A 19,376-nucleotide genomic window follows, 5' to 3' on the forward strand; every position below is an offset into this window, starting at 1 on the left:
CCGGATGAGACTGGCTCGCTTCCTTGTGGGGAAGCCCTGCAGCACAACAGGGTACAGGCAGTGTGGAGCAACCACTGAGACAGGAACACCACTCTTCACACCAAGTGTGCTGTGTATGGGCTGGGGTATGCCTGGTGCCTGAGATGTGGAGAGGCAGGGACGAGGTGGCTAGGGGGCAGGCCTGATTGTGTGGATCCTTTCTGCACAGGAGTATCCACAGCCAGCTACCCACCTCCACCACCTGGTGTCACTTCAAGCCTTGGTCTACATGGTCCCAGCAACCACGCTTCCTCAGATTGTCACTGAGGCCATCATGCGCCTGTCCCAGGACCTCCAAGCTCCTGCCCACCTTGTGAAGCCTTCACTCCTCCACCAGGTCCTTCTGTGTCACACCCAGCCAGGGCACCTCACTCCCAAATCTCATTGTCCTGCACACTCAGCCCAAATTCTCCAGCCTGGCCTTGCACCCCAGCAGCCTCTCTCTAACTCTCTCCTCACTGATCCTGTTCTCAGACATCTTTGTGTCTGTGACCCTAGGTTTTTGGATGGCTCCACTCTGACAGTGTGCCACAGTCCTCTCTCCCCACCCGGCTGCTTGCTTACCCAGGAAGGAGCTCTTCTTTCGACCCTCAAGATCCCAACTAACCTTCCAATCCACAACTAACAAGCTTTAGCCACTACCAGACATGCGCAGCTTCTAGCCCACCAAGCAGGCCCACTCTTGCCTTCAAGCTTCAAGGTCTCACGTTTCTATATGTTGGTGTCCTTTGGACCATTAAGAACATGCTCTGTTCACCTGGGAATCAATCCTCCCCACCCCCGCACTGCCCGTGTCACAATGGACACACTGGTGTCTTCCCCACATACAGGCCCCACGCATGCCTTCCAGAACAGCCATATAGGAGACCCTCAAACCACACTCCATCGACCTTTTCCTCAGCACTGTAAAGAACGCACAGCCTAGAGCTGGTGCTCAGTACCTCCTGGCTCATGTGGGTGAAGGTAATTAGAGCTGGCTACGGCAGCCACATGGTGAAGTGTCACATCTGGGCAACCAAGCTGTCTGCTGTGAGGTGTCTATGGTGACCACCGTGGGCAGGGCACATCACCTCCATTCCCGACACCCACATGCAGGCTCTGCTGACGCTCAAGCCCAGAAGAGCCAGGAGACTTTACCAAGGAATCAAAAGGGAAGAGGGGTAGAGGTAGTCACACAGCACAGCCCAGCAAGCCACCTGCAATCCTCCCTGGGCACAGTCTCTCCTGGATGCCGCAAGACCAGACGGCCCCACTGCTTTCCACCATGCAGCAAGCGACCTCACTGGTTTTCTCTCCTCCTCCAAAACTCCAGCTTTCCATTTCTCTTCTATTTTGCCCTTAGCAGACAACCACCATGGCTTCGTTGCCTAATGGGCCCCTCAGTTAGCAGGGTCGCATCCCCCTGGACAGTACCCTGACCTCCATCACTGCTTGGCCAAGCAGGGCCTTACTCAGTCCCCCAGGCACTATGAGATGTGGACGCCAAACATCACACAGAATTCTCCCCAGCAAGGACTCACCTATGTGACATTTTCACCACCCCCCTCCTTCTACAATCACCTCCTCACCGAGTCCATGTCAAGAACTGTCGAGGTAATAATACCTATTTTCAAGGGCCTCTGCCTGATCCCTGATCCACCCAGCCATTAAGAGCTCACTGCTCATGGAAGAACCAGGGGATGCCTGCCAGGCCCTTGCTGCCGGCAAGGAAGGGCAGCTCATACAAAAGAGCTTCCAGAGTCTCAATGAGAAGTCACCCCGATGCATCTTCCTTCACAGCAAGCGCCCAGGTCCAAGCACTCAGGGAAGCAGTGGGCCAGGTTGCAATGGGGCACGGGGGTTGCCCTCTATGGCAGCTGTGACCAGGATCCCATGTACCCAAGACTGCACCAGTCTTTGCACCAAAAAAGCATGTCTGTCCAGGCACTGCTCAGGCCCAGGCCTGTCCCACCCATGGTTCCTGTCCCAAACCAGGGGCTCAGAGGGCATCCAGTGAAGCCATACTCTGTTCAGACATATCAGAGAGAAGAACAAAATCCAGCCAAAAGAGATAGCATGAGCCTAAGCTGCAGATGGCCAGGTGACACCTCAGCACAAAAAAAAGGCACCGGAACAATGCTTGGACCCAGGGCCCTGCAGCTGTGGATGCTGCTGATGGCTTCAGCACCAGTGTGACAAGGAGCCCCCACCAAGGCAGGCCTGGGGCTCACACAGTGCAGACACAATGCTGCCCAGAGAAGGCCCCCCACCGAGCCACCAGAGGACAGCAGTGATACTCCCAGAATGTCACCAAACATAGACACGGAGAATGCCTGGGTCCCCAGGCTGTGAGGCCCTCGCCAGGTTCTAGCACGTGCTTCCATAGGGATCCAGCTCTGTCCTGTATGCGTGCGTGCATGTGTTCACATCAGTCGCCCTGTATCTCTGACGGCCAGCTTAGATCTGTCCCAAACACCCCTGCGCTGCGCGAGGACCAGACACAGTACTTGCTGCTGAGCCCTGCTCCATCAGCGGCCTAAAGACTCAGAGCCGCACACCCCATGGGAAGCCACTGGACACACACACACACGCCTGTGCATGCACTCAAGGGGCCGGAGACTCACCAGGACTCTGCCAGTCAGCGTCTGGGCAGATATCATCACACCTGCCCAGTCCTTCACGGAGGTCATCCAGCCGACCTCGGCGGCCACCGCCTCCTCCTTCTCGTCCACTGGCTTGAGAGTGCCATCTGCCTGGCTCGAGCCATTGTTAATCTTCTGGGCCTCCTGGCAACAGAGAAGACCAGAGTTGAGACCTGGGGCACAACTGCATTTAAACAACACACCTACCCATGCAGGATCCAAGCCCACAGAGGTCCCCAGTGGAGGTGGAAACAAGCTGAAAGGTAAGGGGAAGGACAGTAGTGGGCTATGGCTTGGACATTTTTGTTAATTTCTTAAAGATGGATGCTATCAGGGCTGAGGAGATAGCTCAGTAGAATAAGTGCTTGCCTGGCAAGCACAAGGGCCTGAGTTCAATCCCTGGTTCCGCCAAAACAAAAAAGATGGATGATATCATTTTCTGTCCATTTTAAAGGAAGAGCCCCTCAAGTGGTTAGGAAGGGTAAGTGACAGTCCCATGTTGTTTCCAACAACAGAAACTGGTCAATTAATCAATCTCATCTATCCCTTGGCAAAGACTGGGCCAGGGATTATCACATGACCCCCACTGACCCAATAGGACCCAAGCCGGAAGCATTTGTTGGAAGGAGCAAGTAATTCTTCTCAGAGAAGAAACCCACCCACCACAGAGGAAAAAAGTGACGGAGCACAGCAGACCTTGTCGGAATGCCTGGACCCGTGCCTGAAACCCACAGCAGGTCTTCTTGGAGCACAGCAGACCTTGTCGGAATGCCTGGACCCATGCCTGAAACCCACAGCAGGTCTTCTTAGGGACGGAAGGTGCTTGCCAGGGAAGCGCTTATTCCACTGAGCCATCTCCCCGGCCCCTAAATTTCCCTTTGTAGATTAAAGTCCGCTTGAGGAAAACAGGGCAAGTCTCTTAGGTAACCCAACCCTATACAGGCTCCTGAAGTGTAACTCTGTGCCCCCACCCCAGGTGCCCTTAGGTCTTTCACCATTTTAATGCAAATCTCCCTGGCTTCCCTTTTACAACTGCAGTGCTTGCCTTCCAACAGTGTTTTTTCTGGGTTGTTTATTTGTTTTCTGTGGCTGGCTCAGCCCACCCTGGGGGCAGGGCTGGCACAGCATGTGGAGCTGGGATTGAACTGCTGTCCCTGCACTTGCCTAAGCAGGCGCTTTACACTGCTGAGCTATCTCACCAGCTCTGCTGTATTTCTTCCACAGAACTTCAAACTTCTAAGGTACTCTGGAATCCCTTAAATGAGTCCATTTCATTGACTCCTCTACCGCCACAGCCAACAGAGCCTGCCCCCCACACACACACAGAACTGGCTCAATCCACATTGGTAAGTGGCTACAAAGGGCACAAATTTGACTTTCAGACAAACAACAATTTAGAGCAAGAATGCCCCAAACAATGCCTGGCGCATACTTCTACTGAAAGCTTATTCATTATTTCCTTAGATGTAAAATAACTGGCCTCATGTTTACTGCAGGTGAAGATGGGTGAAAAGACAGCAGCAAATTGGGTTCATCATTTGAAATCCAAGAATTCACTTCCAAAGCAAACCCTGGCTGGGGATGGTCATGCCTTGGAGTGGAGAAGTCAAAGATGGAGGTGAGAGGTTTGGAGTACAGTGGGTGAGGGTGGAACGGGGAAGATGCTGGGGTACAGGAGGCCAGGGTTTGCAACACACATCTGGGTCAGGCCTTGGGGTGGGTGGGGGCAGGCAGGGCGCTGCTCCTGATGCCTGCTCCTCTCCCTCCAGCCACCCTGCCCTGGGGAGGCTGAGGACAAGAGAAGCTGCGCCGCCGGTAGCGAGGATGTGAAGGCTTTCTTCCCAAGTTTGCTCAGCCCGCGCAGCTACAACAACCCAGTGCATTCTGGGAAGGGAAGCCACAGGGTAGGCATCACAGGGCCTCCTGTGGAGAGGCATGTCACCTGCTGCCAAAGCTAGGGCAAGCCAGCCGGTTTCACTAACTTATTAGGACCTGTCCTGATCCCAGCATGTCAGCTGCCTGGGACTCGGAACAGGCGAGTCTCCAGTGGGACGTAGAGGTTCCAATCCAAGGGGAATCATGGTAACCAAACCAGCAGGTGCCCAGGAAAAATCTATCCCCCTGCCACTATGGGAGGCTCCCAACAAGATGGAGACAACACTGCCTCCTCTGAGGTGCTCCCAAGAGTAAGCAGGGCCCACCTCAGGCCCTGCAGCTCTCCTCGGTGCCTGGACACTGCCCGTCTGCAGACCTGGGCACCACATGGGACACCTTCAGATGCTGAACCTGATTCTCAGCTCTGGGAGCCCTGAGATAAACATAGATCTTAACTCCAAGCACTCTCTTGGCCCTTCCCTTCTCCCAGGACCACCAGCTTCTTCTAGAAGTGGACATTTGGGGAAGACTGGGGCAAGCAGAACCACCAAACCAAAGGCTCCTGCATCCTTCTTAGTAATGCCTGCCAGGAAGACTTCTGAACTGGTCCCCAGCTGCACCAGGGGACCTGGACAAGGAGCTCCCTGCTCCTGCAGGGTCAGGGTCCACCTGGTAGCCCCGAGAGGAGAGAAACGAGCACAGGCAACATTGGGAGGCAGGAGTGCCCTGCAGCCCCCTGGTTTTAGTGCACCATAATTCACAGCACAAGAGGAACATGGCAGATTGTGCTATTTTGCCAGCCTTCTTACCTATTGTTTTATAAGGCATTCATTATTTTAATTACTTTATGATAGGCAAAGAAAAACAGAGTAAAAGGAGATAATGTCCTTGTTATTATTTGCTTACACTAGATGTTGGCAGTGTAATTAGCCTGTGGAGGAGGTGGGGCGGTGTGGGGGGGAGCAGAACAGGAGCTGCACAGAGCCCATCACCTACTGCCTGGCCAGTCCAGGACCCCTCACCTGGAGGAAGGCACCCCCTCTCCACCTCTGACCCTGCTCTGTCCTGAGCAGCCCCCAGCAGATTTTATAAGCCCACACATCAGAGAAAGTGGGGGCAGAGGCCTACAAGGGGTAAGTGCCCTTGCTGGGGGACACACAGGAGGGAAATGTGACCAAGGCAGAGCCTGTTGGAATAGTGACAGCCACCATTTATCAAGCCAGAACTACGACTGAAGCATTGTCTGAGCATTATCTTATGGAAACCTTAGAATAATCCCCGTGGAATTAACCCCATCTTACTGTATATTGGGTAGCCAAAAGCAGGTGGCTCAGAGCCTTGTGGAGGCATGGAGCCCACCAGGGCTTAGGTCTCTGGGTGCTGACGAGCCAGGTGCTCTGTGCAAAGTGGGAGAAGCACGCACCCCTGCTGGGATGGATGCCTCTCCCAGGTAAAGCTGTACAGCGTCCACGTCTGGGCCCACAGGGAGCCCAAGGCCAGCACCTACAGAGTGGAAGGCAAGAAGAGTCGCTGTCAGGGCCACTGCTCTGCCCTGTGGCTTGGAACTGGTCCCTGGGGCAACAGCAATTCAGAGCTGGGGCCTTTGGGACGTGAAGGGCTCCTGAGAGCTCCAACCTCATGGATGGATGAATCCATTCATAGATTCAGAGCTTAACGGACTACTGAGAAGCAGAGGTGGGGCGTATTTAAGGAGAGTAGGTCATCAGGGGCGCACTCTTAAAGACTGTGCCTTACCTCCAGCCCCTTCCCGCACTCCTCCTCCTCCTCCTCCTTTTCCTGGCCACCCTGAGCTGAGTCGCAGCTTTTCCCCAAAACATGCACTCTTCTGTCACTCTATAATCCAGAAAACAGCCCAGGTGCTGTCCATGGCCTGACCCTTGTGAAACCAGTAGCCAAAGCAAGCCCTTGCTCCTTTATGCCGATTTCTTCAGGTATATTGTCACAGGGACAGAAAGCAAACACACCTTCCAGCTTTGTGGAGGACCCAGCAGGGACTGTGCGGCTCCAGCCAGGACTGGTGGGGAGCGGTACCTACACCCACTGGCCCAAATTCACAAGAGAAAGAAACCCATGTCCAGGTGCAGCTTTTCTGGCTGGGTCTGGGCCAATAATCTCATTCCTGTAAGGCTTCGAGTTCTCTTCTCTAAACAGGTGTTAGTCTTGCTGACCTGCCCACTGGATTCCTGGAAGAACCCTAATCTGATCAGTTCAAGTGCAGAACTTTCTAGAAGCCCTGACTGCTTCCCAAAGAGAGGGCTGTCACTGTCCTTTGGCTCTGGGAAGGAAGCATACTGCTCTGGAAATAGGAGCCCCTTGACCCAAAGCCTCACAGAAGGTGGGGCTCGGCACTCAGACCCAGTGGTACTTCACAGTGGCCCAGTTATCCCAGGCACCCATGGGAGGCTGCCAAGTCCCACCAGAGGCCCTAGGCTAGGACGCCCTCTCTGAGCTTCTGGGGTATCCCTCAGCAGGGGGCAAGAAAAAGACTCTGGAGTCCCCATCCAAGTTGGCCCTGATGGGTCCTTACCCATAATAGAAGCTCACTTTCTGTCTCAGGTTTAAGGACGTCTGGGTTCCGGGGACAGTGGCCCCTGAGCCAGATGTGGGAAACTGTCCCTCCAGGAGGAACACTAAGCTCACGTAAATGTGTGTCACCTCACTGTGGCTTTTCCTCCCACTAAGAGGACCATCAGTCCTCTCACAGTCCCACTCCTTCCTGTCACCCTAGGACCTGAGCTCCCTCGGGTCCCCCAGCAGCTGGGATCCTGATGCTGGCAGAGCCACACCCACCTTGCAGCTGTTGGTGTGGACTGCTGCGTGGGCCCCAGGTGTCCTCCTAGCTGCTCCCTGGACTTGGGCCTTCGTTCCAACCCTCACCTTAGCCAAGAGCCCCTCCCTGACCAGTCTTTGGAAATGTCATCCTACGCCACCCCAGTTGTCCCAGATCTAGGCTGCCTTCTTCAGAGCACTTTACCCACCCTCGGGCCCCAATGTAGGACATTCCAGGAGGGCAAGAAATCTTGTCTGCTTGGCTCAAGGCTGTATCTTCAACAGTGAGACAGCATGAGCTCAGAGTAAATGCCTGACACATCTCGCTGAAAGGCAGGAGGGGAGGGAAGAGGACGGCGGTGGGGAAGTCAAGCGGCACGGCATGCACGCCTTTTACCACGCACATGTTCTAGCATAAATAATGTTATTCATAAATAGTAACAATAATCATAATGGCTGCCACAGTTCAATGTGATCACGATAATTCTCCAAGGCAGGTGCTGAGCTCTCATTCGACAGATGCAGGGCTAAGCAGATGGCCCAGGAAGACACAGTCAGAATTTAAACCCAGTGGCTGATGCCACAAAGGGATGTGTACCTGTCCTGCCATCCTCCTGGGAACACAGTGAAGAGCAGATGGGGAGAGGGGTGTGGAAGGATCACTAGCCACTGCGCAGATCCCGTGAAAGCTCTGTCGCCCGTCACGAGCACTGGTTCTCCCCACTCCTGGCTCTTGTGTGCTCCCCCACCCAGTGACCCTTCAGCAAGGTCTGTGTGCCTTGGGAGGGCGGCTGAGCAAAGGACAAAGGAGGTGGCTTCTCTCCATGCTAAGGAAAGCCTGAAGCCATAAATCAGCCTCCAAGGAGCAGAACATTGAATTGGAAACGTGGCCCCAGGACAGGCTGCGGAAGCCCTCCTGCCAAGAGCAGGGGTATGCTGTGCAGAGGCCGCCCCAGGAGGAGGTGCACTTCCTCCCTCACCCCTGTGTCCCCACATCCCCCCCATACCTGGCTGCTAGGCCTCTCCAGGAGGCAGCTCTGGCTGGGCCCTGCAGGGCTGTAGCCAGAGCCGGAGAGAAGCTGCTGTCCTCCTCCTGCTGGGATCAGAGAAGGGCCTGAGGCATCTCCCACCCTGCACGGTACCATCCACTAAAGGCTCTGCCTATTCTCCTGTCCTAGCCCAGAGGGATGGGGGAGAGGAGAGGCCAAGAGAGTCCCAAGTGGTGCTCAGATTTTCCAGATCTACACCAGTGAGCCCTTTCCCGAGAGCTGGGCGTGCACTACGGAGCTCCACTCTAAGTTTCCCACTCCTCCGCCCAGGTCCTCCCTTGCACCTGCGCTGCCTTCCCTGGCAGCCCTCACAGCTGTCTGCAGCAGGGCCCAAAGCGGAAGGACTCGTTCTCCTGCCAAAGGATGGAACACGGAGAAGAGCTCCACACCTGAAGTTAAAAGGCCCCAGGACCAGCTGTGTGACCTCAACCACTCGCTTAATCTCTCTGATCAGAATTCTCATTTGGAAAAAGAGAGGAAGCAGGAAACTGAACCCCCAGTTATCTGCTCTGAGGAGCTCAGTCTCCAGTAAAGTGCCATGAGGGACCATGAGAGAAGACAGAGGCAAGGCCTGGCCTCCTGAAGCTCCGGAAACTCAAGCACCTGCCGCGAGCACTTTCCCCTGCTGAGGTTTAGTCTGTGCTATGCCTGAATGTTGGAATTTGGCGGGGTGGGGGCTGTGCAGTCCCTGGGGTGACACTCTGCAGGCCTGTTACAGCTGGGTTTCCTGATCTTAACAAGGACACTCTGAGGCACAGCTTGGCGTAAGATCCAGAAGGCCCCAGAGTTCACCACCACCGTACAAACCTTGTAGGCTTCTGGCACCACGATACTCTCCGGTGCCCTTGCCTTAGTATCTTCCAGGCCTGGATGCCAGGAAGAGAGAGCTCTTCCAGCCTCATTCATCCCTGCTGGAGAGATGGAGAAGGGAGCCCCGGCCGCCTCTCTCCCTTCCTGGGCGGGTGACCGGCCATGGGCATTCTCCCAGGTACCAATAATCCTGCATATTAGGGGATTAGGCAGATTACCTAAAGCAGCTCAAGCAAATAAAGCATAACGTGGGCACCACCAGCTGGGATTTTTATGGTGAGAGTTCTGTGAATGGAGATGAAGGAGGAGGTAGGCATCAGAGAGTCCAGGACAAGAGGAATGGGGCAGAAAAGAACAGGTACTTCCCAGAGCTGGTGGGAGGTGCAGCAGGGGCCCCATGCCCTAGGGGAACTCTGTTATCCTGCCTCTGCCTGGCTGGTCCAACCCCCCTGCACACCCAAGGCCCTGAGAGCCTTCTCCCATCCATCCCAAGATGGGGCATGGGCAGGTGTTAAGGTGCGAAGGGTGAGCTCAGCCAACAGCTCCGGAGCTTGTTCTCTGTGGGCCATACCCCAGTGGGGATGCACCGCCTGGATGCAGGAGCTCAGCTAAACCCCAGTACTCTGGACGCTGGAAAGCCCCCGGAGGATGCCAGGCGTCTCTGCTGCTCCTCAGCTGCTGCATTGTCTGGGGAGCTTGGAGCTGCCGCTTTTCAGGCATGCTAAGCAGCTCCTTTCTTAGAAGCACCTTGGGCTCAGCATGAACAGCTGCACACTGGAACTCTCTGTGAGAAAGACATTGTGAGACAAGCCAACAGCAGAGAAAGGCCAGGTGACCTTTAACAAGCCCTCAGCATCTCTGTGCCTCAGGTTGCCTTGTCTCAGAGGCGAAGGGGCTGTGTAAACACTCCCCACAGGCCTGTCCAGCTCAGAACCTGCCTGGCCTTGAGCCCCCCACTGAGACTCCCATACTGTGTGTGCCAGTGTCTCTGGAACCCTGGGCACACCCATCAGGTGCCATTTCTCAGGCCGAGATGATGCTAAGGGAAGTCGGGGATCCTCCTGCTCTTCTCAGAGTCATCTCTGAGCTGCTCCCCTGTCTACTGAAGACCAAGAGTATGACAGGTCTGCGGGAAGTCCTTGATTCCCTCTTAGATCTATGAGCTGTATCCTCCATTTAATTTTTTAGCATCAGCCTCCCAGATCCCACAGCAAGCCTGCAACATGGGAATGGTATGAGGATCGGGGACAAAGTCTGTTCTAAGATTCTAAGTCTATGTGTCATGCTTTTCTTTCCACGCTGCCTTAGGCTAAACTAAATGTACCTGCTTCACACACACACACACACACACACACACACACACACACACACACACACAGATCTTCTTACAAAGTGCTATTTGTTACTGCTACTGAAACAATTATGCTAAATGTTTCTATTTTTTTGTGCAGGGATGGAAGCAGGGATTGAACTCAGGGCTTTGTGCTTGCCAGGCAAGCGCTTATTCTTCTGAGCCATCTCCCCAACCCGCTAAATGCTTCTAAACAACAAAGTTCTGTAGTAAGTCGGGTTGAATTGGGTTATAATGGGTTATATATAGAACAGAAGTAAGAAAAATGGCCCAGAAGAAAAAGATCCCACATTTTCAAAATAATGACCTCCTTCTCCTCCATTTAGCTTAATAAAATGGAAAAATAAAGTACCAGTCCGGAGTCCACTGTCAGGGATGCACAAATTCGGAAATGGATCAGCGAAGACCTCACCCACGACTCCTGGGGAGGGCCGGGCCAGACCAGGGCAGCACAGCCTGCTTCCCTGCATGGTCACACAGGCAGAGCTACCAGTCCACAGAGCAACCCACCCCACCACAGAATGGCTCAGAGAGGCCCAGAGAAGAAAACATCACAGGGGCTCCACCGGCAAACAGAATCCACTTGGGATTTCCAGTCAAGGAGTGACCTTGTAATCACAGCAGACAAGTCTAAGCAGGGCCAGAGAGAATGCCGAGTGCCATCCCTACTCTTGGGAAGGAGACAGTGTGAAATACGGGAGGGCCAAGCACCATTGCATGAGGGTCCTGAGCACAGCTGCCCCCGTCCCCATCACTTAGCGCTGCACCCCACCTCAGCCAGGCCTTCATCTCCTCTTCGGCAACACATGCTTAAAAATATAGAACTTTCCATATTAAGGCACACTCAGAGGGATAATGACAAACTTCATCACAAAGGGTCTGTGACTCGCTATCATCTCTGTCAGCTTAGTACCAGACCCTGCATACCACCCGGCCTGCCAGAATGTCAGACTCCACAGGTAGAAAATCTGATTTCTGTCCATGTCACCAAAGAAGAGATGAAATCTGATATAGTCAAGAGAGACTGGGATATGGATTGATGAAACCTAAGACATACAATGCCCATGTGTTCATTAAACAGAGTAGAAATGGCCACGCCAAGGTCTAGTTAAATTTTATGGCTAAGTTAGCCAAAGGACAAATCAAAGTAAAAGATGCGAATATAGTTCAGGAACAACTGAGTGCCATCAAACAACCGGCATCCAGGAGGCGTGGGAGGGATTTGTTCATCTGGCCAGTGAGGCTACAGGCTCCTGGTGTCCCACACTGTCTCAGCTATCCTGGCCTCCAGAGAGGAGTCACTGCTCAAGGGACAAGAATGGGCCAAGAGAGGGAAGGAGAGAAGAAAGGGAGCCCAGAGCCCTTGGGGATAAGAGGGTCAGGCTTTGGAGTCCACTGCAAAGGGTCCTGTAGGTTGGCTGCTGCACCCCATGGTCCCCTGGAGCCCACACGAGTCACCGATCAGCGCTGCTCCCTGCTGCAGTGCAAATGGAAAGACCCCAGCATAGTGAGATGTGTAAGCCTAGGAGAACCTCCACTCTCCCCCCAGGAGGAAGCGTCCGGCCCTCTGGCATTATGTCATCGCTGCTTTGTTGGGCATTAACATGCCCTTTGAATGAAATGACAGTGATGGCAGAACTGGCATTTGACAGTTTCTTTTTATGCCCTTGCTTGTCAAAATAAAAAGCTGGCAGTCCTGTGATATTCTGGTTTTTTTTTTTTTTAAAGTTTAATTGAAAATCCCAGGAAATGTCTAGAAACTGCTCACCTAGTCCAGATGCCTCATTATATAGATGGAAAATTAAGGCCTTAATGGGCAGGTCCCCTGTGTGGAGGGCAGGCTGTGTCTGTCACACCAGTTGGGGCCAGGCATGATCCTCAGAGCCCCAGCAGTCATAGATCATGGGTCCAGATGACAGGAAAAAGAGAATGTGTGGTTTCAAAGCTCAGGCTCACACCAAAGAGCCCTAAACTTCACAGCATCTTCCACCCTCACCATTATTACCCAAGCTACCATCATGGGACAATGGGGAGAGAGAATTCACTAGTGGACAGTGGGCAGGAAGACTGGCCAGTGAGTAAATATTCTCCACTGTGGACACATAGAAGTAACGTGGAGAGAAAGAACCATCTAAGTGCTTCTGAAAGATCCAAGTCACTATACAATGTCCCAAACAAAACAGAGCATCGGTAACGCCTGAGCTTGCTGCTAGCATCCTCAGTGCTGTCCCCACTGCCTCAACACAGCCAACTTCTTCCTTGGCAATCGCTTCCTGGGCATGCACCCCATGAGGGCAGGGTCTTTGCTCAATGTGTTTGCTCTGTGGCCTCTGACCCCAGAACAGTGCCACTAAAAGAGCAGACCCAGTGTACAGGAGGAGGAGCAGGAGGAGGAGCAGGAGCAGGAGCAGGAGCAGGAGCAGGAGGAAGAGGAGGATGACAAAGAAGAAGAAGATAAAAGAAGAATGATTGAAAGTATCTTGTGTTTTTTGTTACGTTGTGCTCTTTTCAATTGTTGCTCGTATCTTTCAGAATCTCAAAATCCTGCCAACTTTACCCCGCCTACTGCACAGGTCTCCAAGTGCTCAAGGGCGGGTCTCCCAAGCTACCAGCTCAGGTCTGTGGCTGCCCATCACACACATGACAGCTCAGCTGTGATAGGCTCTCCTGGCCTCCACACCCTGTACAGCCATTCCCACTCCTGGGGTGCCCATGCCACGGTACACCTCCTCCTTCAGCACCGCCAGTTACATCCCAGGAGCCCACACGTGGCTCTGTGGCCCCACAGCTCACCCTGTCTCACCTCCAGTGTCCCAGTCTTCTCCTCTATCTCAACCCGGGGCAGGCAGGAGCTGTCGCCTTTCTATCTGTACCCAGCCTCTTGCCCCAATTAGCCTCGAAGCCCTTGGAAGGCAAGATCTCAATTTTTTTATATCCAAAGAGTTTGGCCTGCGGCAACATGATTAACAGGTAAGTGTCAACAGATTAAGTTATAGCTCTGCTCAACTGCCACTGAAAAAGCAAGAGCTACGCCCACGGGTTAAGGTCTGGTTAAATAGGGCCAGTTTCCACAACTTGCATCTTAACTCAGGCTGGCTTCCCAGCAGCTCCATTTTCAAATACAAACCCCGACTCCCAGCGAGCTTGGATGTCGTGGGGCTTTTGGAGGCACCATCCGTCCAAAGAAGATGAATGTTCTTGTTTACAAAAGGAGTTGTCCTGTTCCAGGAAAATTTCCATCATGATTTAGGACCCCATCCAGGAGGCGCCTATAGACCTCACAGACCGAGTGCTTTTTCGGCCACTTCCATTTGCTGAACTTGGATGGGTTTGGCTTGAGGTCAGTGGCACTGTCATAATTAGGTCATTGCATCGCTTTTCCCACCCTGTAACATGACCCCATTTGGGGAGCCAGGGCCTGGCATGACGGAGGGACCTTGGAGGCAAAGAGATGCCCAGCTCACTGGGCCCACAGAGGCAGCCCAGACACACTACTTAGTGCAAAGCAAATTGGCCTAGCCAGAGGGTGGTGCCAGGCTCCTGCTCAAGGGGACACGGTGCTCCACTCCCGGGACCCTCGTGGCTGCCCATCCTGTGTGGAGAGCTCAGGCTCCTCCTGTGCTGCAGGGTTCCCACACCCCAGCCTGTATCTAGGTTTCCAGTACTGCGGGCCACACACCAGGGTCTGGACCAGCTGCTAATGAGAACTAAAAACAGTCATCTAGCAGCCAGAAGAGACAGAGGCAAAGAGATTTCCATTCTATGGGACTCAGCAGACTATTTCTCTTTTTCCTTCTTCATCCCTGATGCAAGAGTGGAAAGGCAGGCACTCAGCACTGCAAAACTTCAGTCCCTCCTTGGCACCGCCAGGCCCATCAATCTCCTCGCCGGCCTGGGACCCCTCCAACCCTGGGCGTCGCAAGAGGCTCGGCAGCTCCGAGAACCTTTCTTTCTCTAGGAAGGCTTTTCCAAAATTATATCAGGTTTCCTGCTAACCCTGCTTGTCAGCGAGAGATTCTTTTGCCTAACATGGTTGAAGAATGTCTCAGAAACTGGTGTGATTCAGCCTGGCCTTGGATGAGGTTTTCCACCCATCCAGGGCACATGGACTGTCTGGAAACCTGGGCTCGTGACACCCGGGGAGCCCACGCCTTTCCCCCCATCTCCAGACCTTGGTCAAGAGGATATATTTGATGAGTAGCAGGTCTGGCCCATTGATGAAGCCAGAGAGAGAATACAAGTCCTTGGGAGACCCAAAGGTCTAACCCCCACACCTGCATATATGGGCCTCCTTCCTGCCCCGCCCCCAGCCCAATGCTCTGAACATGTGAATCTGGTGCCGGCACAGCTAGGAGAAGTCACTTAAGAGCTACACGTAGAAGTGCAACAATTTTTCTTGAAGACACAGCAGAGCCCTCCAGACTGTAGATCCTACAGGATTTGTCTTCCCCTCATTCCCGTTCAGAATGGCCACCTTCGAAAAGTACAGACTCTAACCAGAGGGCAACCAAGCAACTGTTAGAAAACACAGTCTGCAAAACTGCCTGTCACCCAAGTGTCTGGGTCACTCATCAATTAACACCGAACAGCTGTTCATTCTGCCACATCCCCTCTTGCAGACCCCCACGTCCCCACACAGAGAGAAATAAGCTCACCCTGTATTCTGTTCCCAGGTGGGTGTGGAAAGGAAGCCTGAAAACTCCAAAGTCTCTCCTTGTAAGGATCTGACAGCTGCAAGACAAGAAGAGCTCTGCAGGCCACAGAGGGTCTAGTAGTCAGTATAAGCTGTCTCAGTCCTGAAATACCTAACGTGAGAAGTCAACTCTTATGGTTGGACTCTGAAACACTCCCCTCAAAGGTTCATTGTGTTGAAGGATTGGCTGCTGGTGGGCTGTTGGAAATCAACTGAATTACAAAGGCTCAAACTTTATCAACTGCATTAATCTACTGATGATATCTTAATTTCAACTGGATTAATCTACTGACAAGATCATAATTTGAAGGCACTAGTAGGAGGTGATGGAAACAGGATTATGGCCCAGTTGAGAAAGGCATGACCATGGGGATTATTCCTGGTTTGCTGCCTCCTCTTCATCCTCCTCCTCTATTTCCCAGCCTGTGCCTTTGCTCTGCTACACCTCACCCTTCCACTCTCATGGCCCCACCTCTCTCCCACAGGGATGGAATGAGCTGACCATGGACTGAACCTCTGAAACCATGAGTCAGAATACCCATTTCCTCCCTTTCATGTGACTTTCTCAAGTGTTTTGTCACAGCAACAGAAAGCTGACTAACACATTGGCCAAGGGATAGGCACGCATGGGGGTGCTCCTAAGAGTACCTTCAGTACCATCCTCTCTTAGTGTCCATTGGCTCCAGAAGCCTCACTGTCAGAACAACAAAACCCAGTGATGCTCAAGCCCTGTTATGGTTTGACCTCCAGTGGATTATAGATCAGAAATGTGGACCCAGTGTGGCATTCTGAGGTGGAAGAACCTTAACAGGTGGAGATCAGCACAAGGTGGTTAGTTATGGGGGGGGGAACCCTCAGAAGGGACTAATGCTGGTCCTGTGGAGTGCATTAGTTCTCAAAACAGTGAGCTCCTAAAAGAAGGTTAGAGAGCTGCGCAGTTGGCACACACCTGTAATCCCACCCCCTGGGAGGCTGAGGCAGGAGGACTGGGCCTTTGAGCCCAGCCTGGTCAACTCAACAACCCAGCAAGATCTTGTCTCAAAATAGAAACATTTTAAAAGGCTAGTGATGTAGCTCTGTGCAAAGACCTGGGTTTAATTCCCAGTACCAGGAAAAAGCAAAACTAAAATAAAGTCTGGCCCCTGAATCCCTCCCTGGCTTGCTCTTTTGTCCTGTGTTCTCTCCCTGTGGCACACATGCCTAACCTGATTCCCTCTGCTGTGTTTGAACAATCAACATGCCTACCAGAGCCATAGATGCTGACACCAGGTTCTTAAATCTCCAGAACTGTGAGTTGAATAAACTTCTTTACTTTGTAAAGCCCCCAGCCTTTGGCATTTTATTACAGAGCATGAAATGACATCCTGCTTATATAATATAACATTTTAAATCATCTCTAGGTAGCTTATAATACCTAATAAAATGTAAATGTCATGTAAGTAGTTGTTATATTGTATTATTCAAGGGATACAAGAAAACAGTCTGTACATGTTTATTATGGGCATAGAATTTTTTTCCTCCAAGGTCAACTATATCCATTTTTTTATCCAGCTGTTAACTATACAGATTTTCTCATAATTAATTAGTTTTCATATTTTCAAAATATTTGTCTCTGTATATCTGATTCATTTCACTATTTTAAAAAAAAGACTTTAGAAAATTGGTTGGTCAAACAGCTCTTGAGGGACCCATCACCATTGGCAGTGTTTATTAAGTTCCTTCTCACCAGGATGGAAGTCTCAGATTGCAAATTACCTTGTGTTACAGCCCCAGACGGCAGAACCATATAACAAAACATCAGTGAAAGCCATTGGTCCCAGGGCACAGCTAGAGGCCAGGACACCAGCCAGAAGGGAAACCGGAAAGGTCACAGGTGATTAGAAATAGGGATAGGATCAATAGGCAAGAACTCCCTGAGGACCTGTGGGACTTGTGGCTCGTGCTAAGGTCTATGCCCAGCAACAAGGTCACGGGTGGAGGATGTGATTCATGGTCTGACCCTGTCCGGGGGGATGGTGGAAAGAGCCCGGCGGAACCCTACACATCCAGCTGGGAGGCGGTGAGCCTTCTGCTGCTCTGAATCCATTTCCAGGGGTTACTCAGGACCTCAGGCCAGCTTGGAAATTAAGGTCGGAGCATGAAGAAATCAGCTGTCTGGGTCACTCTGCCAAGCCAGGCTTGTGCCCCAGAACCACCCTCCCCCCAGGCCCACATCTGCCACGCCTCCCCTGCGCCCACCACGCCCTGGCACACGCCCGACACTCAACTCACTCTGAGCTAGCCAGTCTTCTGCTTCAAGGACACCATTTATAGGCTGTCTCCACCACAGAGCCTCTCCAGATTTCTGAGTTAGAGTCACTGTGTCTGCTCAACACTGCCTCTCTGTCCCCTCGGCCTATTACTAGTCCCCCCAGCCCCCGTTTATATTCAAGTCCTGTGTGTCTACACATCGTACCACCCCCAACGAAGATCCTTGAGGCCAGGCCCCCAAGGGCCCAGCAGCATCTGACGTCACAGCCCCAGGTAGGTGCACAACAGGAAGTCGGTGCTCACCCCCAAGGCAGGGCCCAAGAGCACAGATGCAGTGACTGGAAAGAGGGCTTGAGGTAGTCCAGGAGTGCGTGGGGCCCAGCAGAGCGAGGGTGAGCACCCCGGCACCCCCCTTCTCCAGCCCAGCCCACCCTCCCTCTGTGGCCCGCCACCCTGCTGCATGGTTGTCCACACCTGGCCTGCCCTCGCTCCAGGCACTCCTGTGCTCCTTTCGTGGGAGCAGAGTGGCTTTATAGGGTTCAGCTCGATCGCCCCACTCCCGCGCTGACGTCCTTCCGTACCGCCCCACTGTTCCCAGGGTGGGCCTTTGAAGTACATATGTTTTTATAGAGTATAAAAAAAAAGTTTTTAAAAAATTAGAAATAATATAGAATTTCACTACACAAAATAATAGGAAGTCAACAGTGATTGCTATATTACATATTCCCAGAGGAAAGTCCCCGCTCCTCAGTGTGGCTCCTTCATAAACAGCTGGCCCCACATCAGATCAGCCCTGGCTCCCCTCCTTCTGCTCCGCTATGCTGCACCCTGCCCGTGTTCCTTCCATGGACGGTCTTCTTTTCTGACTCAGACCTGCACGCACCACTTCCCTCACCTGTCACAGCCTTCTCCAAGCAGCCCTACCGCACACCCTCTGCTCATCTTTTTCTAGGAAGCCTTTCCCACCTCACCTCCACCTCCATCACCACAACCATCATCATCCTTCGGATCACATGTTCCTTGTGCCCCTCCTTGACAGCACTGGAGACATCTGCAAATACGTAGTCGATGCCAGTGCTAGCCAGCTTTCTGGTACTGTGACAAAATGCATGGTAAAAATCTTTAAAAAGAAGAAAGGTTCATTTTGGCCGATGGTCCCAAAAATTTTAGTCCATGGTGTCTTGGCCCTGTTGCTTCCAGCTGTGCCAGCACACAAGAGACATGGCAGAGGAACTCGCTTGCGTCACGGAAACCAGGAAGCGGAGAAATAGGAAGAGGCCAACCTCTCAACATCCATGATCTCGCTTTCCTCTACTGAGTCCCAACTCATAAACTTTCCACCATTCAAAAAGTACCACAGGGTGGAAGACGGGGGTTTAAAACTTGGGCCTTTGAAAGATTTTTTTTAAGTGAATAAAAAATGGTGAAAAAAATTAGAAATGATACAGAATTTCACTAAAGAAAATAACAGGAAGTCAACAACGACTGTTATATTGTACACTGGAGGAGATTTGAGGCCTATATCGCAACAGGGCCTCTGAGCCTCGCTAGACCAGGGTCAGAAAGCTGCTTCTATCCAGGGGGACACTGTAAGCATTTATGTCCATTGTAAGGTTTCTTTTGCAACTACTTAATTCTGTTGCTATGGGTAGAAGTGACCCTAAGCAAAACAGAAATAAACAAAGCCAGACATGGTGGTACACGTCTATAACCCCAACAGTTTGGGAGGTTGAGACAAGACAGTAGCAACTTGGCGACCAGGCTGGGTAGGACAAGGCAGGAGTCACCCCAACACCTGTCACAGGGAGCCCGGCCCAGCGGACACCTCAGTTTCAGACTTCCGGCTTCCAGAATTGTGCTACAATACATTTCTGTTGATATATATATATATATATATA

General features: G+C 52.4%; 1 protein-coding gene across 7 annotated transcripts in view; it reads right to left on the reverse strand.

Annotated features, from left to right (window-relative positions):
* Kcnma1 (potassium calcium-activated channel subfamily M alpha 1) overlaps positions 1–19,376 on the reverse strand; it is a 756,236-nt gene that overhangs the window by 539,658 nt on the left and 197,202 nt on the right. For all 7 annotated transcript variants that reach the window (XM_004624076.2, XM_004624075.2, XM_004624064.2 and 4 more), the window contains exon 2: positions 2,643–2,804. In XM_004624076.2, the coding sequence (XP_004624133.1) occupies positions 2,643–2,804 (162 nt within the window). The remainder of the gene's footprint in view (positions 1–2,642; positions 2,805–19,376) is intronic.

Source organism: Octodon degus, unplaced genomic scaffold, assembly GCF_000260255.1.
Source record: "Octodon degus isolate 3935 unplaced genomic scaffold, OctDeg1.0 scaffold00005, whole genome shotgun sequence".
In the NCBI taxonomy this organism is placed as follows: Eukaryota; Metazoa; Chordata; class Mammalia; order Rodentia; family Octodontidae; genus Octodon; species Octodon degus.